The sequence below is a fragment of the Telmatherina bonti genome (assembly GCF_933228915.1).
Source record: "Telmatherina bonti genome assembly, chromosome: 17".
NCBI lineage: Eukaryota > Metazoa > Chordata > Actinopteri > Atheriniformes > Telmatherinidae > Telmatherina > Telmatherina bonti.
Genome location: NC_136615.1, coordinates 6,510,931 through 6,537,604, shown reverse-complemented (window position 1 = coordinate 6,537,604; position 26,674 = coordinate 6,510,931). Strand labels below are relative to the sequence as shown.

Here is a 26,674-nt window from a genome sequence, read left to right as displayed (position 1 = left end):
CCCCAGGTATCGGAGTCCGAACATCCCGTCAGTTTGTAGAGAAACGCTTCCCAACTGGGATCATTTTACTGCACAGAAAGACTCAAACACACAGCAGCGAGGAGAAGTCTGTCTTTATTCTGACCAATGAAAAATCTGTTGACATGTTGGATTATAGCTCACCCTTCATCTTAACTCGCACCATGTTAAGATTAGTTTTATCTTTTCATCACAGTTTAACTTTTTACATACGTCTGAACATGAATTCCACACGTCCTGTTGCCTCTGAGCTGAAACGAGGGAGAACAGGAAGAAAATCCTCCAAATATTGCACAAAATGGCAACAGCTGCTTAGAAAATTGGCCAACATGAAGAGAAGCAATGATTGACTATAAAAATTTTTTAAACAAATATTTTGTTTGTTTCTCAATGAAGCACTTGTGACTTAAACACACACCTTGTAGATTAATCTGACGGGAGGATGGAAGAGCGACGAGGTCGACTCTTTGGTTTGACAGATGGACGGATGACGGACGTGGAGACACGGAGGTCAGTCAGTGTCTTCGTTCTGCAGCAGTACGAGCCTGGAGTTAAATGTCAGCTTTCTATAGCGCTCGAGGCCTCTTCGGGGTTATTTGTTTGCTAGCTTGTTCCTCCTCCTGGAGAGCACAACGGAACGACTTGACTTTATCTGAAAGGAGAGAGAGCAGAGTCTTACAAGAGGTTCGATCCTGCAGAAAACACACAAACCACCTGCTGACCCAGGATCAGAACAATTTCCCTCCAGAGACGTGAAGTCAGGTTGTAAACCTCATTTAGCCACAGATCTGAGTTTAAAGCAGCGACTCCCAACCTGGAGTCCACCGAGGCGTTAGCATTCAGAATCACTGTGATTAAAATGAAGACATCGTCCACATAGAGACAGGTTGAGGAGTGTCCATTCCAGGTTCACTCCAGAGGCTTGAGGCAGACAAAACAAGTTCCAGCCTGACTTAATGGCCGTCATGTGGCTCCTTTAACTGGTCTTAGAAGGCTGCTTATCAAGTTCTCCTCATGTTACGCAAAGCAAGGCAAGGTAAGCCAAGGCCCTTGCCTTGTTTATCTGCAAGTACTTTCTTACAAAAATATCAAAAGAATTACAGGTTTTTAGAAGAAAAGACGGCATATATTTTCTTTTCCTTTCTTTTTTACATGAAATGTACCACAATGGGTTTGTATTAGTTGTTGTAACTTCGGAGTATATTTTCTGTGGTTGTTTTTTGGATTTGCCAATATTTTATGAAAAAGAAAATAAAATAAAAAATGTTGAAATTAAATTAATAGCAAGAAAAATCACAGTAAAATCATAAATTATATTAAGATAATTACAATCAAGATCAGTTACCATGCGGATTTCATGCCAGAGCATGAGAAAATAGTTTTTAACCTGGATTTAAAGGTGTTTGGTGAGAGTTTAATCTCCACCTGCCGTGTCTTCCACTTGTTTGCAGGATAACTGCTAAATGCTGCTCCTCCATGTTTAGTCTGGAACCTGGTCTGGTCTCTGGTCTGGACTAGTTGACCTGAGTCTTTGGATCTAAGACCTCTGCTTGGGGTATCTTCTCTGAACATATGACAGATGTATCCTGGTCTGAAACTGTTCTGGGACTGTAAACCAGCAGTCTCTGGGTGTTTACCAACACTGACTGTCTTTCCTTTGCTCCCAAACAGATTCATCTCAGTTTTGTCTTCATTTATTGGCTGGAAATCTTCTCGAATCCAGATGTTTATTTGCTCCCAACACTTACAAACTTTGTTGGAATGTAGTTGTCTGGTGACAAAGGTTATTTATCATCTTTCCACTTTCTTTTAAGTCTTCTTAAGTCATTAAGCTGATTGAACACGACTACAGTTATCTCGGATCTAACAGTTAGAGACCGGCCTGTAGCTAGTTGGTCAGGTCTGTACCTGGTTAGAGCCATTTATGTAGTCAGAGACCGGTCTATAGTTGGTTAGAGACAGCTGTATAGCATGTTAGAGACAAGTCTCTAACTGGTTAAAGCCATTTCTATATTTGGTGAAATACAGCTCTATAGCTAATTAGAGACAGGTCCATGTTGGTTAGAGACAGGTCTGTTGCTGGTTAGATACAGGTCTATATTTTGTGTTTTATACTGATGCAAACTTCATACAAGTCATAATGAATTTGAAGTTTTGTTTTCCTCTTCTTACATTCAGCTGTTCTGCTTTCTCTTTTTGAGTTTGTGGTCACGTTGGTATTTCACCATGTCTGTTTAATGAAGCAGGAGTCCATCATCTGACCCTGCAATCGTTGGTAACAGACCTATAAACTGGATCAGCTCCGCACTTGTTTTCTCATAAATGTGCGGACAAAGACAGTTTAGATCTTGCAACAGAGGAAATTTCAACATGTTTACAATGTCGAGGTTTAGAATGTGACCTCGACTGTGTGTCGGTGCTTTTATATGTTGCTATAAACCAAATGTCTACAACAGAATAAAATTCCTTGGCATTACTATCAGATTATCCATGTGGATGTAGACTGATGCACCGTCCCCCTCCTCCAGTTATGTGTATGTTGTCTGTCTATAGGTTTTACTGGAAGTCATGTCGTTGGGCCGGGACACTGATCAAATGGCAATAAAAGTTTCTGATTCTGAATACAGTCTTAATGGTGAGAATATGAAAGCATGAAACCAAGCATGGGTTTAGTACGGGGTGGGCTGGAGGTCCACGGCTTTTCAGTATTTACATGAAGTGGATCTCTTCAGGAACAAGTCACCTGGTTCCTGAGCCTCCTGGTCTGCCTCTGATCTCTACATGAACCAAGTCGCATTTTTATGAACACTGATCATTCCTGATGTTCTAACTCCTCCTTTACTAACCAGAGGATCCAGTGACGTCCTGAGGGTTTAATATTAATGTTTTCTTTGTGTTTCTGAGGTTTTTGTTGTGAATAAAGACTTTTTCCCAGCTAGTCTGTGTTTTACAGGTGCTGCTGATGATTGTCTGCTTTGTTTTCAGCAGCTCTAACAGCTGGCTGTTTGTCCTGTATTCTATCTGGGATAAAGCTGCTGCTGTTCTTCAATCTGCAGCTACAATGTTGGACAGAACAAGTCAGAAAAGGAGAAAAGAGATGAAGCTGGTCTGGTTTCCTCTTCAGGAATCACAGTGTGGTCATAACTTTTCATGGCAGTAGAACATTTCCTGTGACTCTGCTTGTCGCTCCATCATCCAATCAGCTCTGCTCAGGCTTCAGTTTACCTCTCAGCTCGGTGAGGATGTCGATCTTCTGGTCCAGGATCTGCTCCAGTTGCGTTGCATATGATTCCACATCGTAGTCCACCTCCTCCGTCATTTCTAGAAGAACCTTCTCGTCCTCCAGCCAGCGGATGGACTCCTGGAGACAACAAGCTGCAGATCAGCATCTCCTCGCAGGGTCCTGGTTACACTGCCCTCTAGAGGACAAACTCCCTCACTACACCGTAAACCACAGTTCAGTTACAGCATCATAAAATAATTAAATAAATCTATCTATAAATAAAATTCATAATAATGATTTCTTATCATTTTACTGCTTAAAATGTCTGAAAAATGTTTTATTCTGATTTAAAAAATGTTTTTCTTTTTATCCAAACAATATAAATGAGAAATATATTTTTATTTAAATTATTTTACGTTAATTTTTATCAAATTAAAAATAATATTTTGATGTTGTTTATCATTATTCATTAAAAAAAATAGAAATAAACTATAAGCTTAATTTTTTCTCATGATTTAATTTTGAGAAGAAAGAAAATATGGGGATTATTGCGAATATTTGAACTGTTAAATTTCTTCTTCTTCTGATCTATATCGTTATTATTACCTGGAAAACGGCCCTGTGGTCCTCCAGGACCTGCTCCTCCATCTCCACCAGCTGGGACACGGCTTCATGGAAGGTGAAGAGTTGTGGTGAAACTTCTTCCTCCTGCAGCAACATAAAAACAGAAGCAGTTTCTGTCTTCAGCAGAGACACAAAAAGGTAGAATCACCGACAGGAACATTTAGTTCGAGCAAATTAAGCTTTTTTCAGTAATTAAACCAGATTTTGGCCTGAAATGATGTGTATGTAAAGCAGGGGTGGGAAAATCTTTTTTTGCTTCACAATTTTAAAATCAATTTTTTGTTAAAAAAAATCATATCTTTTCCTCAAATAAATAGGAATAATCTCTGACAACATTGTTGTGAAGCGGCGCTATACAAAAAATAAATAAAATAAATCTGAAATTTTGGGATAATTTAACGGAGGTCATGAATTACTATTATTAATGAAAACAATCATAATAACATCTCTGCAGAGACTAAATAGAAAATGTAACAAGCATAAATTCAGCCTTTACTGTCAGAGCTTTTCTCTTTACGCTCCCAGTTTATCTGAAAACTAAAAATAATCCGTAACTCTGAGTCAGCATGAAAACTGATGATCCAGCAGCTTCTAGAAGCTCCTCCAGCAGCAGGAAGTTGCAGTCATGATGCCATCAGTCTCCCAGCAAGCCTTACTGGTTCAGTCTCTCTAACTGGACTGTAATGAACTTGTAACCTGCAGCTGAGGCCTGGAGGGTCTGAGATGTACATCAGGGTTTTCTGGAACATCTGAGCTTCTATGTGAGACGCTTTTGCACATTATTGGACATAAAGTCTCTTCTTTTCTTATCTACCTCCATTTTCTGACCAATAATCCAAACAGTGTGAATAAAAGCTCTCACATTCTGCTCACAGAGCAGCTTGAGGTCGTCTCTTTGCGGAGAGCTGCCGACTCCCCACTGGGCCTCCAGCACCTCCAGCTGGGTGATGTGTCCTCCCTGATGGGACTCCATCGGTGCTGCCAGGTCCACCGCCAGCTCCTTCACGCTGAAAACACAGCAGAAAAACAAGCACTGCACACGCAGCTGGGGAAGAAACCATGGCGGTTACCAGGGAGACATAAAGATGGTGATGATGCAGGTGGACTTCATCCATCTTTTTTCAGATTTGACCTTAAATCTGCATGAAGGAGATGGATGGAAACAACATATATAACTAAAAACAAAATAATTAGAGATGGGACAAAGTGAGTCTTCATTTCAGGACGCAACGCTGAGTTTTAGTTGGCTGTAAGCAGACTGATACGGTCCTGATGCTGCATAACTAACCCTTAAAACTCCACTAGATCGCCCCGAGGTCTGTGGCTTTCATCATCATCATTAGTGTCTCAGGAACAGTTTTTGTGTACCGGGTATTATGGATGGTCATGTGACCCTCCAGCTGGTCTACGGAGGTTTTCCAGCGTTTCTATCCGTCCAGGAGGTTTACAATCCAGACACAACATGTAGTGTTTATTCAGAGACTCCAGATGGTAAATCCACCATTATTTATCACATCTTCATCACCATCACTACCATGTTGCTAAGAGACCTCTATTTTCACCTGGACATGATGATGAAGACACTTCCTGTCAGACTTTCCACCAATCAGAGAGCTTAAACTGACGGTAACGTCCAATCAGGAGCAGCCAAAGATCAACAAGTGATGAGAAAAGCAGGAAAATAATGATCCTCTATGGCTGGAATAAAGCCAGGAAGACGTTTGGGATGCAGCTGAGGTGGAGGTGCTGCAGTGAGGACAGCAGGTAGATAGTAGCAGGAAGACGTGTGAAAACATGAAGACAGTGTGTGTGAGTGTGTGTGTGTGTGTGTGTGTGTGTGTGTGTGTGTGTGTGTGTGTGTGTGTGTGTGTGTGTGTGTGTTTCAGACGTGAGAGAATGATGTACAGATGAGAAAAGGCTTGGTCACTGCTGATCTGTGTGTGTTATTTCTACAAACTTCTGGGTTCTCTTTTTGCTGCTTTATCTGTTCATACATTCATTTTACATCATTTTAGCCTCAGAATCTGACAGCTGAGGCTGAAAACATCACATCTCCGTGGAAACATCACGTTTCCATGGAAACATCAAGTCTGCATGGAAACATCACGTCTCCATGGTAACATCACGTCTAACTGGAAACGTCACGTCTAACTGGAAACGTCACGTCTCCATGGAAACATCACGTCTGCATGGAAACATCATGTTACCATGGAAACATCACGTCTGCTTGCTGACTGGGAGATTTACATAAAACTAAGCAGAGTTGGAGTTTTAATGGTTCATTAAATGCTCACAGAGTTTTAAAATGGGTTGAATTTTCATCCAGTTAAAATATTCAGCTCAGACTTTTCTACGTTTCATCTCACATCCAAACATGAAACCAGTCAACGTATTCGTACTCGTAGGTAGGCGACAGCTCGGAGCGACCTCCTCCACCTCCGCTCTGGGAGAAAGGAATGTCAGAGGGGCTTATCCCGAACTCCTTCACTCTGCAGAGACATGGTGGAGAGAGACCAGAGGACGATTCTGTTTAACTTTACATGACAGAAACCAAACATTTTAAACCATCATTGATCAATGAATACAGAATGAAGACATTTCTGACAGATAAAACTAACTTTTCATCATTTCTGCGTGAATCTTGAAGCTACTGATGTTGACTGAAACAAGCAGATTTTAGTTTAAAGACACAGAAAATAAAGTGTGATTCAGTTTCCTGCATTAATGGAGATTTTTTCACCTGTTGGCGTATCTCAGAGTGTTGAGGGTGTTTTCGCAGGACGCCATGCCGGGAGAGATGGTTGCAATCTGCAGATGAAACCACACATTCGTCACCAGGAACTGAATCGGAGTCACGTCAGAGTTGTCTTCTTGTGTTTCTGTCCGCGGGGTTTTCTCACCATGCAGGTTCTGGAGTTTTCTCCGATGAAGGAATCCCTCAACACCTGCGTCAACTTGCTGGCTCTGAACGGAGTGTGTGGTTTGTTCCTGCCCAGCGCTCGGATGCACTCCTGCACAAACACAACAGCATGTTCAGCTGTTATGACAAAAAACACAAAGATCTTTTTTTCTTCATCAGTATCATCATCTATCCTTGTACTGGAGGCTGAAAAACAATCCCATCAACAGTTCAACCTGCAACGTTTTTCCCATTTCCGTCTGATGACATCCAGGATTCCAGCTCTTATTTGTCCCGTATGTCCTGCAGACTTCAGGTGTTCAGCAGTGTGGGGTTTTAGTCCTGTCAGGCCAGTCGGTACCCTCCTCTTCCTCAGCCTATGCACAAACATCATCATCATCTTGTTGGAGGAGACATGGACGTCCTGGAAAAGAAGGCAGCACCCCTCTTCCCATCCACACTTTCCAGCTCCTTGAGTCATTCCCAGACCAGAAGAGATACGTAATCCCTCCAGTTGGTCCTGCATCTCCTCCTGACACACCTGGAAAAGCTGGAAGTGCAGGAAACCAGGAGTTATCAGATCCCAGAACCTGGAAAAACCTCCAGAGGAAGCTGATGTCAACCCCTCATGATCTCCCAGCTTCTCCTGATGCTTCATCTGTTCCTGGAGAACCATGATGTCAGACTTTCATCCTGACTGGGAGACGGTCCATGGTCAACCTCCACAGTGTGGGAAGCAGGCCCCCAGTCGGGTCTTTACCTCCAGCTACAGGTGTTTATGTGATCTAAGCAGATCCACATGAGTCCAGTTTATCGTCACTGTTCATAAAAACCTCTATGACGACATGGAAGGTCACTTCCTGGTAACGAGGTCCGTCCCACGGAGACCAAGTTCATCGTTTAGCCAGTGATCTGGACTCAGACACCTCCTTCAGCAGCGTTTCTCCATCCTGGTTCTCAGGACCCCCTGCCCTGCATATTTTAGAGGTTATCTTCTGTAATGATCTTGGCCTTCCAGGATTAAAAGACATTCGAACTGGATTAAAGAATAGTTCACTTCTCTCTCTGCAGTAAGACTGGTTCACACAGGACGAGAAGGGTGACCATTTGACCCAAAGGAGGACGACAGACCCAGAGATTTACACCCTATCTCATCTCTACAGAACACAGCTGAGTCAACAAAGGGAGATTTTCTAAGTGAAACATCAAACACAATTTATAGTTTACAGGTCAAGAGATACAGAGAGTCACATCTGACCAAACGCTGGTTCTTGTCAAAAAGGTAGCAGACCTCATGGCACCAGAACACCCCCTCCCCTGACTGAGAGGGGACTGGAAAGAGATCCAAACTTCTTCCCCCAATTAAAGGAAAACTTCAGATGCTTAACTTCATTGATCTTCTTTTAAAGTTTCCCTGTAACCAATATAACTTAGTCTAAGTGACTTTGGTTAATTGTTTTGATTGAATTTCTCCTTTTTCATTATTTTATCTTGATACGTGATTTAAATCTTTGAACTGATCACACACCAATAATTATCATGAACACTGTATTAAATAATTGTTGATTACGTTTTCCAAGCTTCAGACCTCCCTTAAGCTACTAATGTGAACAAATAAAATGTGTGTTTCCTTTTCAGGATTCATCGTCCGATAAGACTGAGTACGACAATTATTTTATCCACCTTAATAAAAATACATGCAGCCAATCTTGCTTTCATGTGTGAAAGTAATACTATAAGTTAATGCTTTTCTTCCCAACAAACGAGGAGTCTGCATAACTCTTAAGAATGTGATTTGATGTGTATTGGACGGAACAACTAAAGAATTTGAGTATCATGTTCACATTAATGAGATGCAGAGGGAAGGAACCAGAGCTGACCTGATTGGATAAGGTTGGTCAGCTTCTGACTGAAGCAACTCGTGATTGGCTGGAAGTTCGAAAGGCGGGTCCGTTTAAAATAGATTTGCGGCCTGACTTCCTGCATCTCTCTGTTTTCGCGCTCTCTATTCCTCTCTCGGTCTATTCTTCTTTCCTTTCTTATAACGAAATTTAATAAAATAAGAAAAATAAGTCTTCTACCTCTCTGTTCTTCCGTACGGGAGAAAGTACAACAAGTGTTTATTTGTAACCAGTCATTTTTCCAGAGATCAGTAATTAACCAGGACCGTAGCCTAACCTTTTTCACTGCGTCTTTACACGTAAATTCTGGAACTATCTATTTTTGGGACAATCTGGATCATCTGGATCGAAAAGGGAACCAACCAGCCGATTCGACCCACACTCCGGACATCCAGCATCCAAAGTAGGATCTGATAGCGCTCTGAACATTTGTGATGTCCCAGACCAGTTCATCAAACTTAAACTAAATAATTAAATTTGAATTCTCATCCAAATTTAGGATTATTGAACACATTCTTATCAAAGATTTAAGTAAGATAATTATCCCGATTTATTTGCTTAATCCCAACCAGTTTCTTCCTGCTCCATCTCATTTAATTAATTTCAGCGTTCCTTATTAATGTCAGAATTGAAAACCCATGCAGACATATTCATGATACAATTCCATTAATAACCTCTCTTTAACTGTTTGGTTTCTCCTACTGTATTGTTGATCATCATTGTCAATAAATATGTGATCAATTCATCCGTCATAATTTCTGATGCACAATTTCTGGTTCGCTCGTTATTCGGATTTACTCCTTTAAATTGAGACTGTATTTATTGAATTGAGTTTATTTCAGGTTGTCTCATTCTCCTGAATCTTAGGTTAATTAAAAAGGGATGGGTGGTGCTTCGAGGATATTCGATTATTAATAAATTAATAATCAATAGAGGCATATTCCGCTACACTTCCTTTAACACACCTGAATGAAACAAACGGCTGCTTTACAGGCTGAAAAGCTTCATGATGAACTTCTTTCATCTGAATCAGCTGTTTGAGTAGAAACACGTCTCGAGGCTTTTACACAGGACGATGCGAGTAAACGACATGAAAAGCTGTTTATTTTGGAAGTTTTGTTGAAGCTGACGCTGTAGACACGCCTTCTCTGATTGGCCGATTATGTATCTGCTGGATGTGAATAGTATGAACTGATGCGAACTTTCTCGTTGACTCGACACGATTCCATCAGAAATATTATTTAGAGGAGGTGTGAAGGTCTGTGGACATGCAGGGAAGTGGGTTCCCAGGACCTGGACTGAGAAACGCGGCTCTGCAGAATCCACTAGACCCATGCAGACCAGACGGTCCAGTTCTCCATGACACCCCCCCCAGCAGTGGTCCACTGATCTTCTACCTGGACCTGAGTTCCCAGCGTTGTTGACCTTTCTGCACGAACGCTCCAATCCTGATCCAATACAAGCATGTAGGAGAGACCTGACCGGATGAAGCCTGATAAAACCAGAAGCTGCAGGTTTTACTCAGATCGTTTCAGCTTCTAGTGCCAGACTTCCATCTACTAATCATCACAAGCTGCAGAGTCAGGACGTGTGAAGAACCGGACCTTCAAGGCCAGCAGACTCTTGTTGATCTCTGCTCCTTCCAGTCGAGTCTGGCGGTCGGCGCTGGACGTGTCCGCTCCTCTCTCGTTTCCCGCCAGGTCGATGAGCGAGAACTTGCCGTGCATCTTCCCTCGCCGGCGCAGGATGATCTGGAAGACGGCGTGGCTCCGAGAGGAGTGAGCATTGGCAGACGTCTGGCCGGACGTCCTGCAGGAGACAAAGTCATCACGGTGAATTCATCGTCTCTCAACCTGCAGGTTTGTGTTTAACCCTAAAAACTCCAGCAGATCTCCCCGAACACACCTCCATGTTTATCATCTATTCATGGATCTGCACAGATCTGATGAGTCGGTCTGCGAATGAGTCCTGGCCAGAAGATCCATTAATAGCTACAGATTTATTAGTGAAGGGAAACAGCAGGACAAGTCTGCTTTCTTCTGTTGGTTTTATTTGTATGTTTTATTTTATAACTTTTATATTTAATTCCACTCCTGCTCTCAGTGAAGGCGGACGCTTTTCTCTTTGCTCCTGTTTCCTCCCCTCCCTCCCACTCTGGCCTGCTACTATGTCCTGTCTGACTCTGAGCCTCTTTTTAACATCTCTGTACTTCCACTCAAATTTACATCATGGATTTGATCGGCTGGTCTCTCAATGCAATTGATCAAATTTTCTCAACCCGAAGATCGGGCAGAGGGGAGCCCGCATGTTCTGAGGGGACGCTTCCGGCTGGATACGTTCAGGACTCATGGGCCAGATGGAGACCGATGTGTCTGTCGATTCTGTTCTCTGAGGACGTGGAGGATGTTTACATCTTTGGATTATTGGTGATCGAGATTCTGCTGATTGGAGCTGGTGGAGTTCTGATCTACCTAAAGACCCGTGAGATTCTGGCAACAACTGGCAGGCTGCCAGAATTCTGTAACGGTATGTGCCGAGCTAGCAGTGCAGAGACTCTTGCTCTGACCAGACTCAACCGTAAGCAGGATACCAGTCTGGCCCACACTGGTCATCTTCTGCAGTCGAGCTGGTCCGCAGAATCAACAACACATGGAGAAGATTTTTGCTAGAACTGGTGGAAACTGACCCCCCCATTCGCCTGTTTGGAGCTGCCTGCCTGAGATCAACTATGGACTCAAGGCCAAGGGCAAATTGTTTTCCTCGCCTGGAACCCAAACAACAATCAAATCTGGATTCGGCTTCCCAACGGCCTCGGGCCGGTGCAACTCCCCCTGAGAACGGACGAAGAGATGTTCATAGACGCTCTGTCCCCCTCCTCAACCACCCCTGGTCTCCTCCCACATGACTCACCCCCTCCCTGGACTGTGTGTCTTGTTTTAGTCCATGCTTCAGTGTATGAGGCTTTTTTCCTCTGTATCTCCGGACTGCATCATCTAGTGGCGCCGCCCAAAGTTACATGACCTTTTTTCCTCGACCCCCCCATGATCCTATTGTATCTCTGTTCTTATCTGTTATAAGGCAGCGCTTGGTTCTGTATTACTCTTTTGTCATTAATGTTACATGTCTGTATGTCAAACCTGGACGATCTGGCTTGAACTCTGAATTTCTCCTCGGGGATGAATAAAGTATCTTTGATTTGATTTGATTAAAATTGAGTAAAATAATCACAGAAGTGATGATGAAGCCACTTCCTGTCTAATTTAATGATTCTGTTTTATAAAAAGGCCTGCAGGCAGTTTTAAGGCTTAACGTCCCCCCCGTGTTCACCTGCAGCTGTTTCCCACTTCGATGAGTTTCAGGACGTCCTCCGTGCACTTCACCTCCCTCTCCTGCAGCCCGACCACCTGCACCTGCTGCTTCCCATCCTCCAGAACCCGCAGCTTGGCTTTCCGGTTCAGCAGGTCAAACACCTTCACAAGCACATTCCACTAAGCTTTTCTTCCTCATGGCTTCTGGACAATTCGCTGATTGTTGGAGAGACTCACCTTTCCGCTGTAAATCTCGAAGAACGTGGCGAAAACCTGCAGATCCATCTTTTTATAAACCGGCTTTTTCAGCATGAGGAAAACGTCTCTGGCTGCAGGGAGAGAGAAACGCCAGCTCAATCCGCATCATCCTGCAGGGAAAACGGCGGCGTGCGAGGATCTGACCTGACAGTGCGTAGATGCCCTTCGAGCAGTCCTGGTTCTTCCCTGAGAAGTCTCCGCCCATCGTCTGGAAGCAGGAAGTCACAACATGACCGGTCGGCTCCACAACAAACTCTCCTCATGTCCAAGTCTGACAACTCACGTGTGTCTTTCCACTTCCGGTTTGTCCGTACGCGAAGCAGGTCGCCATCCCTCTCTCGAAGATGGTTTCCACCAGCGGCTGAGCCGTGAACCTGCAGCGGGGGGAGGGGGCGGGGGGAGGGGGGGTTAGTGAGGGGGCGGGTTTCTGCAGGTCAGAGAGACAACAGCGCACCTGTAAACCATTTCATTGGTGGAGTTCTCGTCGAACGCGTAGTCGAATCGGAACGTCTGGTTCTCCAGGTAGCGGGTCAGGTCCACCTTCTGTTTGGGTTCATGGACCATCACCACGTCCTTACTGGGAATGGTGATGACGTCCAGGTCCTTCACCGACAACTCTGAACAGACCGACACATTGATCCATTTCTGCTCAACATTTATATGGTGTTCATTCATTCATGATGTTTTTATGGATTCATACGATTTATTCTTTACTTCCAGCGTTGTTCATGTTGCTTAAGCAGTTAGAAAATAATCTCTGCTTCAACATTTTCATCCTTAAAAAAACTTGAAATAAGACAAAAATTTAAAATAACCCAAATTAAAATGAAAAATGACGAAAATAAAACAAATGAAAATTTAATCAAACCAAAATAAAACACCAAAAGAAATATATTAAATCTAATTTAATAAAGACATAAAAACCACTTAAAATTAGTTAGCGTTAATAAGACAAAATGAAAAAAGAAATTAAAAAGTAATATATTAATTGAATAAGACAAAATAATTTAATGAAAAGAAAATAACCCCAATTAAATAATTAATACAAAATAAACTAAATTAAATTAAACAAGAGTAAAATAATAAAAATATAATCATTTCAAACTTAACATTTAAAAAAATATATAAAAAATAGACAAGTAAGAAAGGGAATAAAATAACTGAATAAAATATGAGATTTAAAAACAGATTTAGAGAATGATAAAAAAAAAAAAAAAATCACGATTATCCAATAAAAACAATCCTCCTGATGACTCATTAAGTTCATCATCATCATCACGTATCATGTATAAACATGTATCTCATGCAGAAGCTGCTTCCACACCAGATGTTCCTCCTTCATGTGAGAACACATCCTGATGCTGGGAAACGTGCACGCAGGACATCGTCTCTGTGGACGTATGAAGGTTCTCTTACCTTTTTTATTGAGGGGACGTGCACGAACACACACACATATTCTGTGCTCCTCGATCTGAAACGTCAGAATAAAACAGAAAAATGAAGATTTATTCACGAACCAAACTTTCATGTTTCATCTCCTCGCCTGTCTTTTTTCTGATCTCCAAATCCACCTCGTGGTCTCGCCCCCCCATCTGCACGGGGAGGTGGCCGCACGGCGACTCACCAGATCGTTGGAGGTCAGAGGTCTGTAGTCCAGACTGGCTCTGAAGTCTCTGATCATGCACATGATCTCATAGTTGGGTAGGTTGACATCCACCTCCTGCAGCGGGACAGCAGACAGAAACATCCCATCATGCAAAGTAAAAGCAGAAACAATGCTGGTTCTGATCAGCTCAACTATTCATGTTAATTATTAGGTAAAGGAATAAGAAATTAGATTAATAAATCAATAACAGATAAATTTATGTTTTGTCTAAATTTTTTTTTTAATTTTATCTTAAATTAAAAACTATTAGACTTTAAAAATAAATAAATAAATAAAAGATTAAATAAGTAAGATAAATTGAAACATATTAAACAGACTTAAATAAATCTATTTAAAATCTAAATAAAAATTAAATACAAGAACTGAAAAAATTTTTTTTTAATAAAACAAAACAGAATTCAAATAAAAGTTAAATTTGATTTAGTTTATTTTTATTCACAAATTAAATTGAAGTGTTTTTAAAACTCAGTGGAGGATCCAACAGAGGAAACACGGGCTTAACGCGTGCTTTGCGTGTTCATATGAAGTGGTTTTGCTCGTACTTGAGCTCTCTTCTCTCTGAGCTCCTGCTGCTGAAGACGTCTCTTCTCCCGTTTCTCCTGCAGCTTCTCCACCTCCTTCACGCAGTTGGATTTCCTCCGAGCTGAAACAAACAAACATAAACAACAAGGATAAACATTCAGTAGGAAGACAGAAGCTCATACAGGCTGGGAATCAAACCAGCGACCTTTCAGCATGAAAAGATTTATATGTGTGAACTTTAGTTCATTTGCTCCAACATTAGGAAAGGAGTTTAAATATTAAATGTTTTTCTTTTTGTTACACAAAACAAAGTAGCAAAACTTTCTCTTAGTCTTCTGTCCTCTTCAGGTTCACCTTCTCGTACCGGATCAGACCTTCTTTCTATTCTATTCTATTCTATTCTATTCTATTCTATTCTATTCTATTCTATTCTACAGTCATTTAGCAGACCCTTTTATCCAAAGCGACTTACATATGAGTGAGAACAAAACAAGCACAAAATCAAACAGTAGAGGACATCGTAGGAAGATGCTACTGGACTGTCCAGTTGGAAGCAGGTCCTTACATGAAGTGCTACAGGCTTTTTCTTTCTTTTTTTAAATTTTTTGTTTTGCTTTTCTGTTTTTTAATTTTTTGTTTTGCTTTTCTGTTTACTCCCTTCCCATCCCATAATATCATCTATGTTATAATACAAAGAATTAATACCATAAAGTTTGTTGCAAAGAACTGGGCTAAGTTCTCCAACTTTCCAATAAATACAGCTAAACTAAGTGTAGAAGTTCTCCTGGAAGAGCTGAGTCTTCAGCTTGCTCTTAAAGGTAGACAGGGACTCTGCAGAGCGGACAGAGTTTGGGAGATCATTCCACCATCATGGCACAACAGAAGAAAAGAATCTGGCTGCTGATTTAGTCCCACGTTGTGGTGGTAACACGAGGCGTCTTTCACTGGTGGAACGTAGCTGTGGAGTTGACCTGTGGAGAGGGAGTGTAGGCCTGGATTAGGGAGTGAAGGTAGACGGGAGCTGTTTGAGTTATTGTTTTGTAAACCAGAAGCAGAGCTTTAAATCTGATGCGTGCTGCGACCGGAAGCCAGTGAAGAGCGATTAGCAGCGGAGTGACATGAGCTCGTTTGGGTTGGTTGAAAACTAGATTCTGGATCATCTGCAGAGGTTTAACAGAGCATGCAGGCAGACCTGCCAGTAGGGAACTGCAGTAATCGACGCGTGAGATGACCAGAGCCTGAACCAACAGCTGAGTCGTGTGTTCTGTCAGGTACTGTCTGATTCTCTTGATGATGTAGAGAGCATATCGGCAGGTACAGGCAACCAAGGCAACATGAACCTTAAAGGCCAACTAGTCATCCACCATGACACCCAGATTCCTGGCAGCAGACATAGGAACAAGTGTGACAGAGTCAAGCTTCACACTTATATGTGGAAGTAAGGAAGGATTGGCTGGGCAGACAATGAGCTCTGTCTTGGACAGATTGAGCTGAAGGTGGAGAGCCTTCATCCGTGCCGAGACATCAGCAAGACAAGCTGATATTCTCATTGAGACGGTTGTGTCATCCAGAGGAAAGGAGAGGAAAAGCTGAGTGTCATCAGTGTAACAGTGATAGGAGAAGCCGTGAGAGCTTCTAACTGCACCAAGTGAGGAGGTGTATAGTAAGAAGAGAAGAGGGCCGAGCACCGACCCTTGAGGCACCCCTGTTTTCACTTCATGTGAGCTGAACACTTCTTCTCACCAGGATACTCTGAAGGATCTTCCTGAGAGGTAGGACGAGAACCGGGAGAGGACAGATCCAGAGATGCCGAGCTCAGAGAGTGAAGAGGAAAATCTGATGCTTGACTGTGTCAAAAGCAGCAGACAGGTCCATAAGTATCAGGACTGAGGATTGAATACCTGGTGTGTTTTAACAAGGTGGAAACATTCCGCAGGTTTTCCTCCATGTTGATGTGAAGCATCACATAGCGGCTGCACATCCTGATGAGAATCTCCCGTTCCACCAGGATGGATCCATGTTGTCATGATGTTTCCAGCAGATTCTGATCCTACCATGTGAATGTGGAGCTGAACTGGAGACTCATCAGACCAGCAACGTTTCTCCATCTTCTATTGTCCAGTTCTGGTGAGTCTGTGTGAATTGTAGCCTCAGTTTCCTGTTTTTACTGACAGGAGGGAACCCGCTGTGGTCTTCTGCTGCTGGAGACCATCTGCTTCCAGGCTGGACAGGTTGTGTGTTCAGAGATGATGTTGGTTGGAACCAGTGCTGACTGGACTTCCTGTTGTCTTTCCATCATCTCCAACCAGTCTGACCAGTCTCCTCTGACCTCTGACATCAACATCTGGATGTTTTCTCTTCTCTGGAACCCCTGGAGATGGTTGCTGGTGAAAATCCCAGTAAATACTGAGACCAGCAGCCTTAGATCTGCTTTCTTCCTCATCCTGATGCTCAGTTTGACCTTCAGTCTTCACCACGCCTACATGCTGCCGTGTGATTGGCTGGCTAGATACCTGTGTTTTCAGGTGGAGCTGATGCAGTGGATGGGGGGATGTTACTGGTTTAAACACCAGAGGGCAGCAGAGAGACAACTAACTGGATTTACAGATTGTAAATAAACTCATTAAACTGCAGAATTTTAAGTTTATTCTGAAAGTCTGAGGGTTGAATTTGTTTGATCTTATTTGCATATTTATGTTGATTCAAGAGGAAAACTGGAACAAGCGCTGCAGTATTGAGCTGCAGGCGGTGAAAGAGGCTTTGACGCCCTGAAACCCACAGCTGTGTGGGAGCATGACATCACCGCTGCTGGCCGCCGCCAGCAGACAACAGAGATGCTGGAAAGGACCTCTGACAGCAGCTGACGCTGTGTGTTACCGTTCTGCTGCTGGATCAGTGCCTGGTTGACTGCAGGCTGAGGAGCGATGGAGGGCGGAGGTGGTTCTGCAGCCTGGCTGTGCTGGCTGGGTCGGGCCCGGGTGGTTCCCACTGCTGCAGCTGAGGAGAAAAACACTGCGTTACCATCAACCAGAGGAAAAACTCAACCATCGAGCTGGAAATAGATTCTGAGTTACACATAACAGCAGAATCCTGTCTATATTCAGCTTAAAGTTTGTTGTTAAGAGTCCTGGCAGCAGAATGGAGTCAGTATGCAAACACAGCGATCCAGAAACACTCAAATCAACGTTCATTTAAACATCTAATACAAATAAAAACATCTCTGCATCAGTTCATTAACATGTACAGAAGTTCTCACTTCCACATGGACAGTTTAAGACTCTGACATGGAGCAACAATTCACGTTACCACTACAAAACATTATACGTCACCACTACCGCACGTTACATGTCACCACTGCAAAACATGATACAAAACATTATACATCATCACTATGACACGTCTTACATCACCGCTACCACAAGTTATACGTCACTACTACCGCACGTTACACGTCACCACGACCACACGTTATACGTCACCACTACCACACGTTATACGTCACCACTACAACACGTTATACGTCACCACTACAACACGTTATACGTCACCACTACAACACGTTATACGTCACCACTACCACACGTTATACGTCAACACTACAACACGTTATACGTCACCACTACAACACGTTATACGTCACCACTACAACACGTTATACGTCACCACTACAACACGTTATATGTCGACCACTACAACACGTTATACGTCACCACTACAACACGTTATATGTCGACCACTACAACACGTTATATGTCGACCACTACAACACGTTATATGTCGACCACTACAACACGTTATACGTCACCACTACAACACGTTATATGTCGACCACTACAACACGTTATACGTCACCACTACAACACGTTATACGTCACCACTACAACACGTTATATGTCGACCACTACAACACGTTATATGTCGACCACTACAACACGTTATATGTCGACCACTACAACACGTTATACGTCACCACTACAACACGTTATATGTCGACCACTACAACACGTTATACGTCACCACTACAACACGTTATACGTCACCACTACAACACGTTATACGTCACCACTACAACACGTTATATGTCGACCACTACAACACGTTATACGTCACCACTACAACACGTTATACGTCACCACTACAACACGTTATACGTCACCACTACAACACGTTATATGTCGACCACTACAACACGTTATACGTCACCACTACAACACGTTATATGTCGACCACTACAACACGTTATACGTCACCACTACAACACGTTATATGTCGACCACTACAACACGTTATACGTCACCACTACAACACGTTATACGTCACCACTACAACACGTTATACGTCACCACTACAACACGTTATATGTCGACCACTACAACACGTTATACGTCGACCACTACAACACGTTATACGTCACCACTACAACACGTTATACGTCGACCACTACAACACGTTATACGTCGACCACTACAACACGTTATACGTCACCACTACAACACGTTATATGTCGACCACTACAACACGATATACGTCACCACTACAACAGGTTATACGTCACCACTACAACACGTTATATGTCGACCACTACAACACGATATACGTCACCACTACAACACGTTATATGACACGTTATACGTCACCACTACAACAGGTTATACGTCACCACTACAACACGTTATACGTCACCACTACAACAGGTTATACGTCACCACTACAACAGGTTATACGTCACCACTACAACACATTATATGTCGACCACTACAACACGTTATACGTCACCACTACAACACGTTATACGTCACCACTACAACACGTTATATGTCGACCACTACAACACGTTATACGTCACCACTACAACACGTTATATGACACGTTATACGTCACCACTACAACAGGTTATACGTCACCACTACAACACGTTATATGACACGTTATACGTCACCACTACAACAGGTTATACGTCACCACTACAACACGTTATACGTCACCACTACAACACGTTATACGTCACCACTACAACACGTTATACATCACCACTACAACACGTTATACGTCACCACTACAACAGGTTATACGTCACCACTACAACACGTTATACGTCACCACTACAACACGTTATACGTCACCACTACAACAGGTTATACGTCACCACTACAACACGTTATACGTCACCACTACAACACGTTATACATCACCACTACAACACGTTATACGTCACCACTACAACACGTTATACGTCACCACTACAACACGTTATACGTCACCACTACAACACGTTATATGACACGTTATACGTCACCACTACAACAGGTTATACGTCACCACTACAACACGTTATACGTCACCACTACAACACGTTATACGTCACCACTACAACACGTTATACATCACCACTACAACACGTTATACGTCACCACTACAACACGTTATACGTCACCACTACAACACATTATACATCACCACTACAACACATTATACATCACCACTACAACACATTATACATCACCACTACAACACGTTATACGTCACCACTACAACACGTTATACGTCACCACTACAACACGTTATACGTCACCACTACAACACGTTGTACGTCACCACTATAACCGTCGACCACTACAACACGTTATACGTCGACCACTACAAAACATTATACGTCACCACTACCGCACGTTACATGTCACCACTGCAAAACATGATACAAAACATTATACATCATCACTATGACACGTCTTACATCACCGCTACCACAAGTTATACGTCACTACTACCGCACGTTACACGTCACCACGACCACACGTTATACGTCACCACTACAACACGTTATACGTCACCACTACAACACGTTATACGTCGACCACTACAACACGTTATACGTCACCACTATAACACGTTATACGTCACCACTACAACACGTTATACGTCACCACTACAACACGTTATATGACACGTTATACGTCACCACTACAACACGTTGTACGTCACCACTGCAACACGTTATACGTCACCACTACAACACGTTATACGTCACCACTACAACACGTTATACATCACCACTACAACACATTATATGACACGTTATACGTCACCACTACAACACATTATATGACACGTTATACGTCACCACTACCACACGTTATACGTCACCACTACAACACATTATACATCACCACTACAACACGTTATACGTCACCACTACAACACGTTATACGTCACCACTACAACACGTTATACGTCACCACTACAACACGTTGTACGTCACCACTATAACCGTCGACCACTACAACACGTTATACGTCGACCACTACAAAACATTATACGTCACCACTACCGCACGTTACATGTCACCACTGCAAAACATGATACAAAACATTATACATCATCACTATGACACGTCTTACATCACCGCTACCACAAGTTATACGTCACTACTACCGCACGTTACACGTCACCACGACCACACGTTATACGTCACCACTACCACACGTTATACGTCAACACTACAACACGTTATACGTCACCACTACAACACGTTATACGTCACCACTACAACACGTTATACGTCGACCACTACAACACGTTATACGTCACCACTACAACACGTTATACGTCACCACTACAACACGTTATACATCACCACTACAACACGTTATACGTCACCACTACAACACGTTATACGTCACCACTACAACACATTATACATCACCACTACAACACATTATACATCACCACTACAACACATTATACATCACCACTACAACACGTTATACGTCACCACTACAACACGTTATACGTCACCACTACAACACGTTATACGTCACCACTACAACACGTTGTACGTCACCACTATAACCGTCGACCACTACAACACGTTATACGTCGACCACTACAAAACATTATACGTCACCACTACCGCACGTTACATGTCACCACTGCAAAACATGATACAAAACATTATACATCATCACTATGACACGTCTTACATCACCGCTACCACAAGTTATACGTCACTACTACCGCACGTTACACGTCACCACGACCACACGTTATACGTCACCACTACAACACGTTATACGTCACCACTACAACACGTTATACGTCGACCACTACAACACGTTATACGTCACCACTATAACACGTTATACGTCACCACTACAACACGTTATACGTCACCACTACAACACGTTATATGACACGTTATACGTCACCACTACAACACGTTGTACGTCACCACTGCAACACGTTATACGTCACCACTACAACACGTTATACGTCACCACTACAACACGTTATACATCACCACTACAACACATTATATGACACGTTATACGTCACCACTACAACACATTATATGACACGTTATACGTCACCACTACCACACGTTATACGTCACCACTACAACACATTATACATCACCACTACAACACGTTATACGTCACCACTACAACACGTTATACGTCACCACTACAACACGTTATACGTCACCACTACAACACGTTGTACGTCACCACTATAACCGTCGACCACTACAACACGTTATACGTCGACCACTACAAAACATTATACGTCACCACTACCGCACGTTACATGTCACCACTGCAAAACATGATACAAAACATTATACATCATCACTATGACACGTCTTACATCACCGCTACCACAAGTTATACGTCACTACTACCGCACGTTACACGTCACCACGACCACACGTTATACGTCACCACTACCACACGTTATACGTCAACACTACAACACGTTATACGTCACCACTACAACACGTTATACGTCACCACTACAACACGTTATACGTCGACCACTACAACACGTTATACGTCACCACTACAACACATTATACATCACCACTACAACACGTTATACGTCACCACTACAACACGTTATACGTCACCACTACAACACGTTATACGTCACCACTACAACAGGTTATACGTCGACCACTACAACACGTTATACGTCACCACTACAACACATTATACATCACCACTACAACACGTTATACGTCACCACTACAACACGTTATACGTCACCACTACAACACGTTGTACGTCACCACTATAACCGTCGACCACTACAACACGTTATACGTCGACCACTACAAAACATTATACGTCACCACTACCGCACGTTACATGTCACCACTGCAAAACATGATACAAAACATTATACATCATCACTATGACACGTCTTACATCACCGCTACCACAAGTTATACGTCACTACTACCGCACGTTACACGTCACCACGACCACACGTTATACGTCACCACTACCACACGTTATACGTCAACACTACAACACGTTATACGTCACCACTACAACACGTTATACGTCACCACTACAACACGTTATACGTCGACCACTACAACACGTTATACGTCACCACTATAACACGTTATACGTCACCACTACAACACGTTATACGTCACTACTACAACACGTTATATGACACGTTATACATCACCACTACAACACGTTGTACGTCACCACTGCAACACGTTATACGTCACCACTACAACACGTTATACGTCACCACTACAACACATTATATGACACGTTATACGTCACCACTACAACACATTATATGACACGTTATACGTCACCACTACAACACGTTATACGTCACCACTACAACACGTTATACGTCACCACTACCACACGTTATACGTCACCACTACCACACATTATACGTCACCACTACCACATGTTATACGTCACCACTACAACACGTTATACGTCACCACTACGATTGTCACAGTGAGGACGTAGGAAGGATGAGGTGAAGTACAGAATATGCGTGTTTGTGCACAGTCATGCGTCCACAGAGACGATGTCCGCCATGAGACATGTCATCTTCCTCGTCTCACAGCAGACATGTTGTAAGAAATGCTAGTACTATTGTAGTAGAGCATTGCTGTGGTTTTTACAGTGTCTAATTGTTAAACATGAAAAATGATGCAAGGTCGGTTCTTACCTCTGTTCTCTCGCGGAGCGTTCTCGGGTTTGGGTATCGCCGTGGTCCGTCGAGTCTAAAATAAAACAAGTTGAACAGCAGAAATGTGATTCATGATGACCAGAATGTTTCATCTGTAAGTTTTAGAAGGAAAATAAACTGTTTCATCAGCTCATAAAATCTGCAGATCAATCATTATTCTGTCTATTAAACTTTAATGTTGCACTTTTATATTTTATCTGCTGATTGGATGAAACTGTTAAATATAATCAGGTTTATTTAATTAAACTAGTCTTTGTGTGAAAACTGTAACAAAAATACTTTCTGTAAAACCGAATGGTTAAACATGTTTCTTGGCCGTGTGTTGGTGAACTGGTGGATACCGGTGTCTACTGGTGAGGACTGACCTTGGGGACTTTGCTGGCTTTGGGGATATTGGAAGGAGGAAGAGGAGCTTCAGGACTTTGTGGTATTTCTTCATCAGGAGCGACGTCTGGATTCAGAGCAAAGATGCTTTCCAGGTCGATCTGAGAGAAAAACAGTCGATATTCACTCGCAGGGTCAGAAACAACCAAGAATTTTACTGATTTGTTGACTATCTCTGGGAGACGTTTGGCCTCTGGCAAAGATGTTTTCATCTAAGTTGACCCAGTGGCATTAGGTGCGCTATTTTCTTCTTCTATGGTGCTTTTAATGCGTTACTTATCCTGAATGGCGTGCCATCTTCTACAAACTACAGTTTGGTCATTCAGAGACATCGTAGTAAAAATGGTGGCAGCTGCCATGCACGGCATGAAGAATGACGCAAATTAGCATGCTAGCTATCAAATTAGCTAATCGATAAATAGAGCTATAAATGACTCATTTTAAGAGAATAAAAGCCTGTTAGTTGTTTTAGTAAAGTCATTAGATACCAATAGGAACCATTTTAATCATAATTGACCTTTTCTGTCATTAACTTTTGATTTAGTTGCACACTGCACCTTTAAAGTGATGAATAAACTAAATAAATACGTCTGTATGAACACGTCTGACTTGTTTAATCACTTTTAAAAATTCTGGTTTTTAGCTTTTAGAAAACAAACTGAAAAGTGAACGTCTGGAAGAACATTTAGCTTGTTGTCACTCCGCCAGGTGTTAAAGAAGCCAGAAGGATCCTTTCACTGGGATCAAACAGCACATTCGGACCAGAGGCGACCAACAGCAGACAGGAAACGTCCTGGCGTGACGTGAAAATGCTGACTGACCCATTTTCATCCTGCACAGATTCCATGACCCTCCCTTCTTCATCCTGATGGTACGCCTTGGTGAACTTGCCTCGCAGCCCGGGGCTGAAGCCTCTGTTGGTGATGAAGGCTGACGGGAACGGGAGCAGCTCTGCAACCCAACGCTGAACAGGCTTGAAGCTGAATCACACGGATCCTGGGAGCTGGGATCGGTTCTGTCTGGACCGCAGGTGGAGCAGTTCAGCAGCCGGACTCCTCCTGTGAAGCCACGTCGGTGTGATCGGTCCAGTTCATAGTTTAGCACCGTCTTGCTGAAATCTGCAAGACTGCGTCTCAAAACATTTTAAATGCGCTTTGGTCCAGAGAAGACGGCGTGATTCTGGATCCTCTTCACATATGATGAAGATTTAACCTGCATGTGTGGCTTTCAGCCTGAAGGAGATTTCTGGAGTATTCCTGAGTCCATGCACTGGTTTCCAGGTGAGAATCATGTCTGCTTTTAATGCAGAAGATCACCAGGATCCAGCCTTGTCCCATGCATACAGAGATTCCCTCTGATTCTCTGAATATCTGAATGATACTCTACACTGTAGACGGTGGGACATTTTTCTGAACAACGTTTAGAGTCAGTTTGTCTCAGGTTGGTGAACGTCTGTTCATCATGTTTGGAACTGAAGTTGTAAGTTAATTTGCAAACGAGCAGTAACTTCCTTTTCCTGGCTGATCCGGGTCGTCATACAAATATTTCAGATAAAGTTTACCCTGAAAGTTAGTGTCAAACCAGCAGATGTTTTATTTTGTAAAACATTTATAAAGAAGTGAAAATGCACGTCTGAAGAACTCCTATGTTAGCAAACCCTTACCTCTTTTCCTTTGGTGTCACCGTTCTCGATCCACTCCACCGTCACGCTGTCGTTGTCCTCATGCAGCGATGTGACCATGGCCTGATGTATCCGTCCTGCAGAGACCATGTGAAGACATGTGCAGGCTTGATCAGGGCTGCACTGGAGCGGAGAGTCACCAGGATTATGTTGCATGCAATACATTTCTCTGTTTGCAGTGATTCCTGCTAGAGTTTAGCGTTATAAGGAGGATAGTCAGTACTGGGTGTGGCTGATGAGGAGACACACATGCTGGACAACTTACAGAGTTTACTCCCTGTTTTCTGCATTTCTGCTCATTATCAGACATTATTATTAGAAACCATCAATAAAAATCCGATAGAGGAGCAGAAATCAGCTTCTTAGACATGGATGTATGCAGTGAGGTGGGGGGGGGGGGGGGGGGGGGAGGCCCCATGCAGACATCCTGCAGGCCAGTGCTGGATGCTGCAGTGCACCCCATCCTGGAGCTGGAGGGGGGTCCAGCCACGGTGCGGGTGAGGCAGGTGAGGGTGTCCACAGCCGGACGGCCGCACAGGTGGACCCGCCCGCCTCCTCGAGGCTCCGCAGGCCGACCGGCGTGAGTCTGCGCGAGCCCAGGATGACAGCAGCGCGAGGAAACACCGCGCGAGGAGGTTTAAAGTCTCCCGACACCCCCTGCAGGGTTTTTAGCTGCTCGCCCCGATCAAACCAGATGATCAGCAGCTCGGTATCTAGCAGAAAGACCCGGTTCGCTCCTCTCATCCGGACCGCCGGATGGACAGCGGGGTGCGCGTGCGGCGACATCCGCGTGCGTGGACATCCGCGTACCGTCGCTTCGCTTTATCTCCACGTAGACGCCCACGAAGATCTTCCCGAAGACCCCGGCCATCGTTCCCGGTCTGGTTCTGCTGGTTCCGCCCGGTCCAGGATGTGTTCCGCTGCGGAGACGGAGGTCAGGCAGGAGGAGGAGAGCAGCTGGTGCGCATGCGCGGCCGTCTCCCTCCAGCTTCAGCAGAGAAGCATCTTCAGATTCACCTGACCTCTTTCCCCGAATTACCACTCATATACAGGCTGTAAACAAACAAACAAAAACACCTGAAGTAGTTGTTCTGGTTGTTATTCTGGGAAGTCTGAGGGGTATTTCATATTTCTGCAAATATTATCTATAATATTTATATATGACATATTTAATATATGTATAT

The 26,674-nt window shown here is 43.2% G+C and overlaps 1 protein-coding gene across 2 annotated transcripts; it reads right to left on the bottom strand.

The window, feature by feature from the left end:
• Positions 1-568: 568 nt before the first annotated feature.
• LOC306768523 (kinesin-like protein KIF2A) lies at positions 569-26,361 on the bottom strand (the record flags this gene model as incomplete). 2 transcript variants are annotated; one of them, XM_079256914.1, is made up of 21 exons in its annotated part: positions 569-670; positions 3,244-3,379; positions 3,848-3,949; positions 4,728-4,872; positions 6,232-6,354; positions 6,606-6,673; positions 6,766-6,876; positions 10,270-10,474; positions 11,993-12,135; positions 12,211-12,302; positions 12,376-12,439; positions 12,515-12,605; positions 12,686-12,848; positions 13,648-13,702; positions 13,856-13,951; positions 14,440-14,540; positions 17,297-17,410; positions 23,405-23,457; positions 23,777-23,910; positions 25,473-25,567; positions 26,301-26,361. In XM_079256914.1, 21 exons carry the CDS (start codon positions 26,359-26,361, stop codon positions 585-587), a joined length of 2,238 nt encoding a protein of 745 aa, XP_079113040.1. In that variant the 3' UTR covers positions 569-584. The 2 variants fall into 2 exon arrangements, with proteins under 2 accessions (XP_079113040.1, XP_079113041.1); XM_079256915.1 differs by having other exon boundaries at positions 17,297-17,416; positions 23,405-23,459; positions 23,791-23,910.
• Positions 26,362-26,674: the final 313 nt, after the last annotated feature.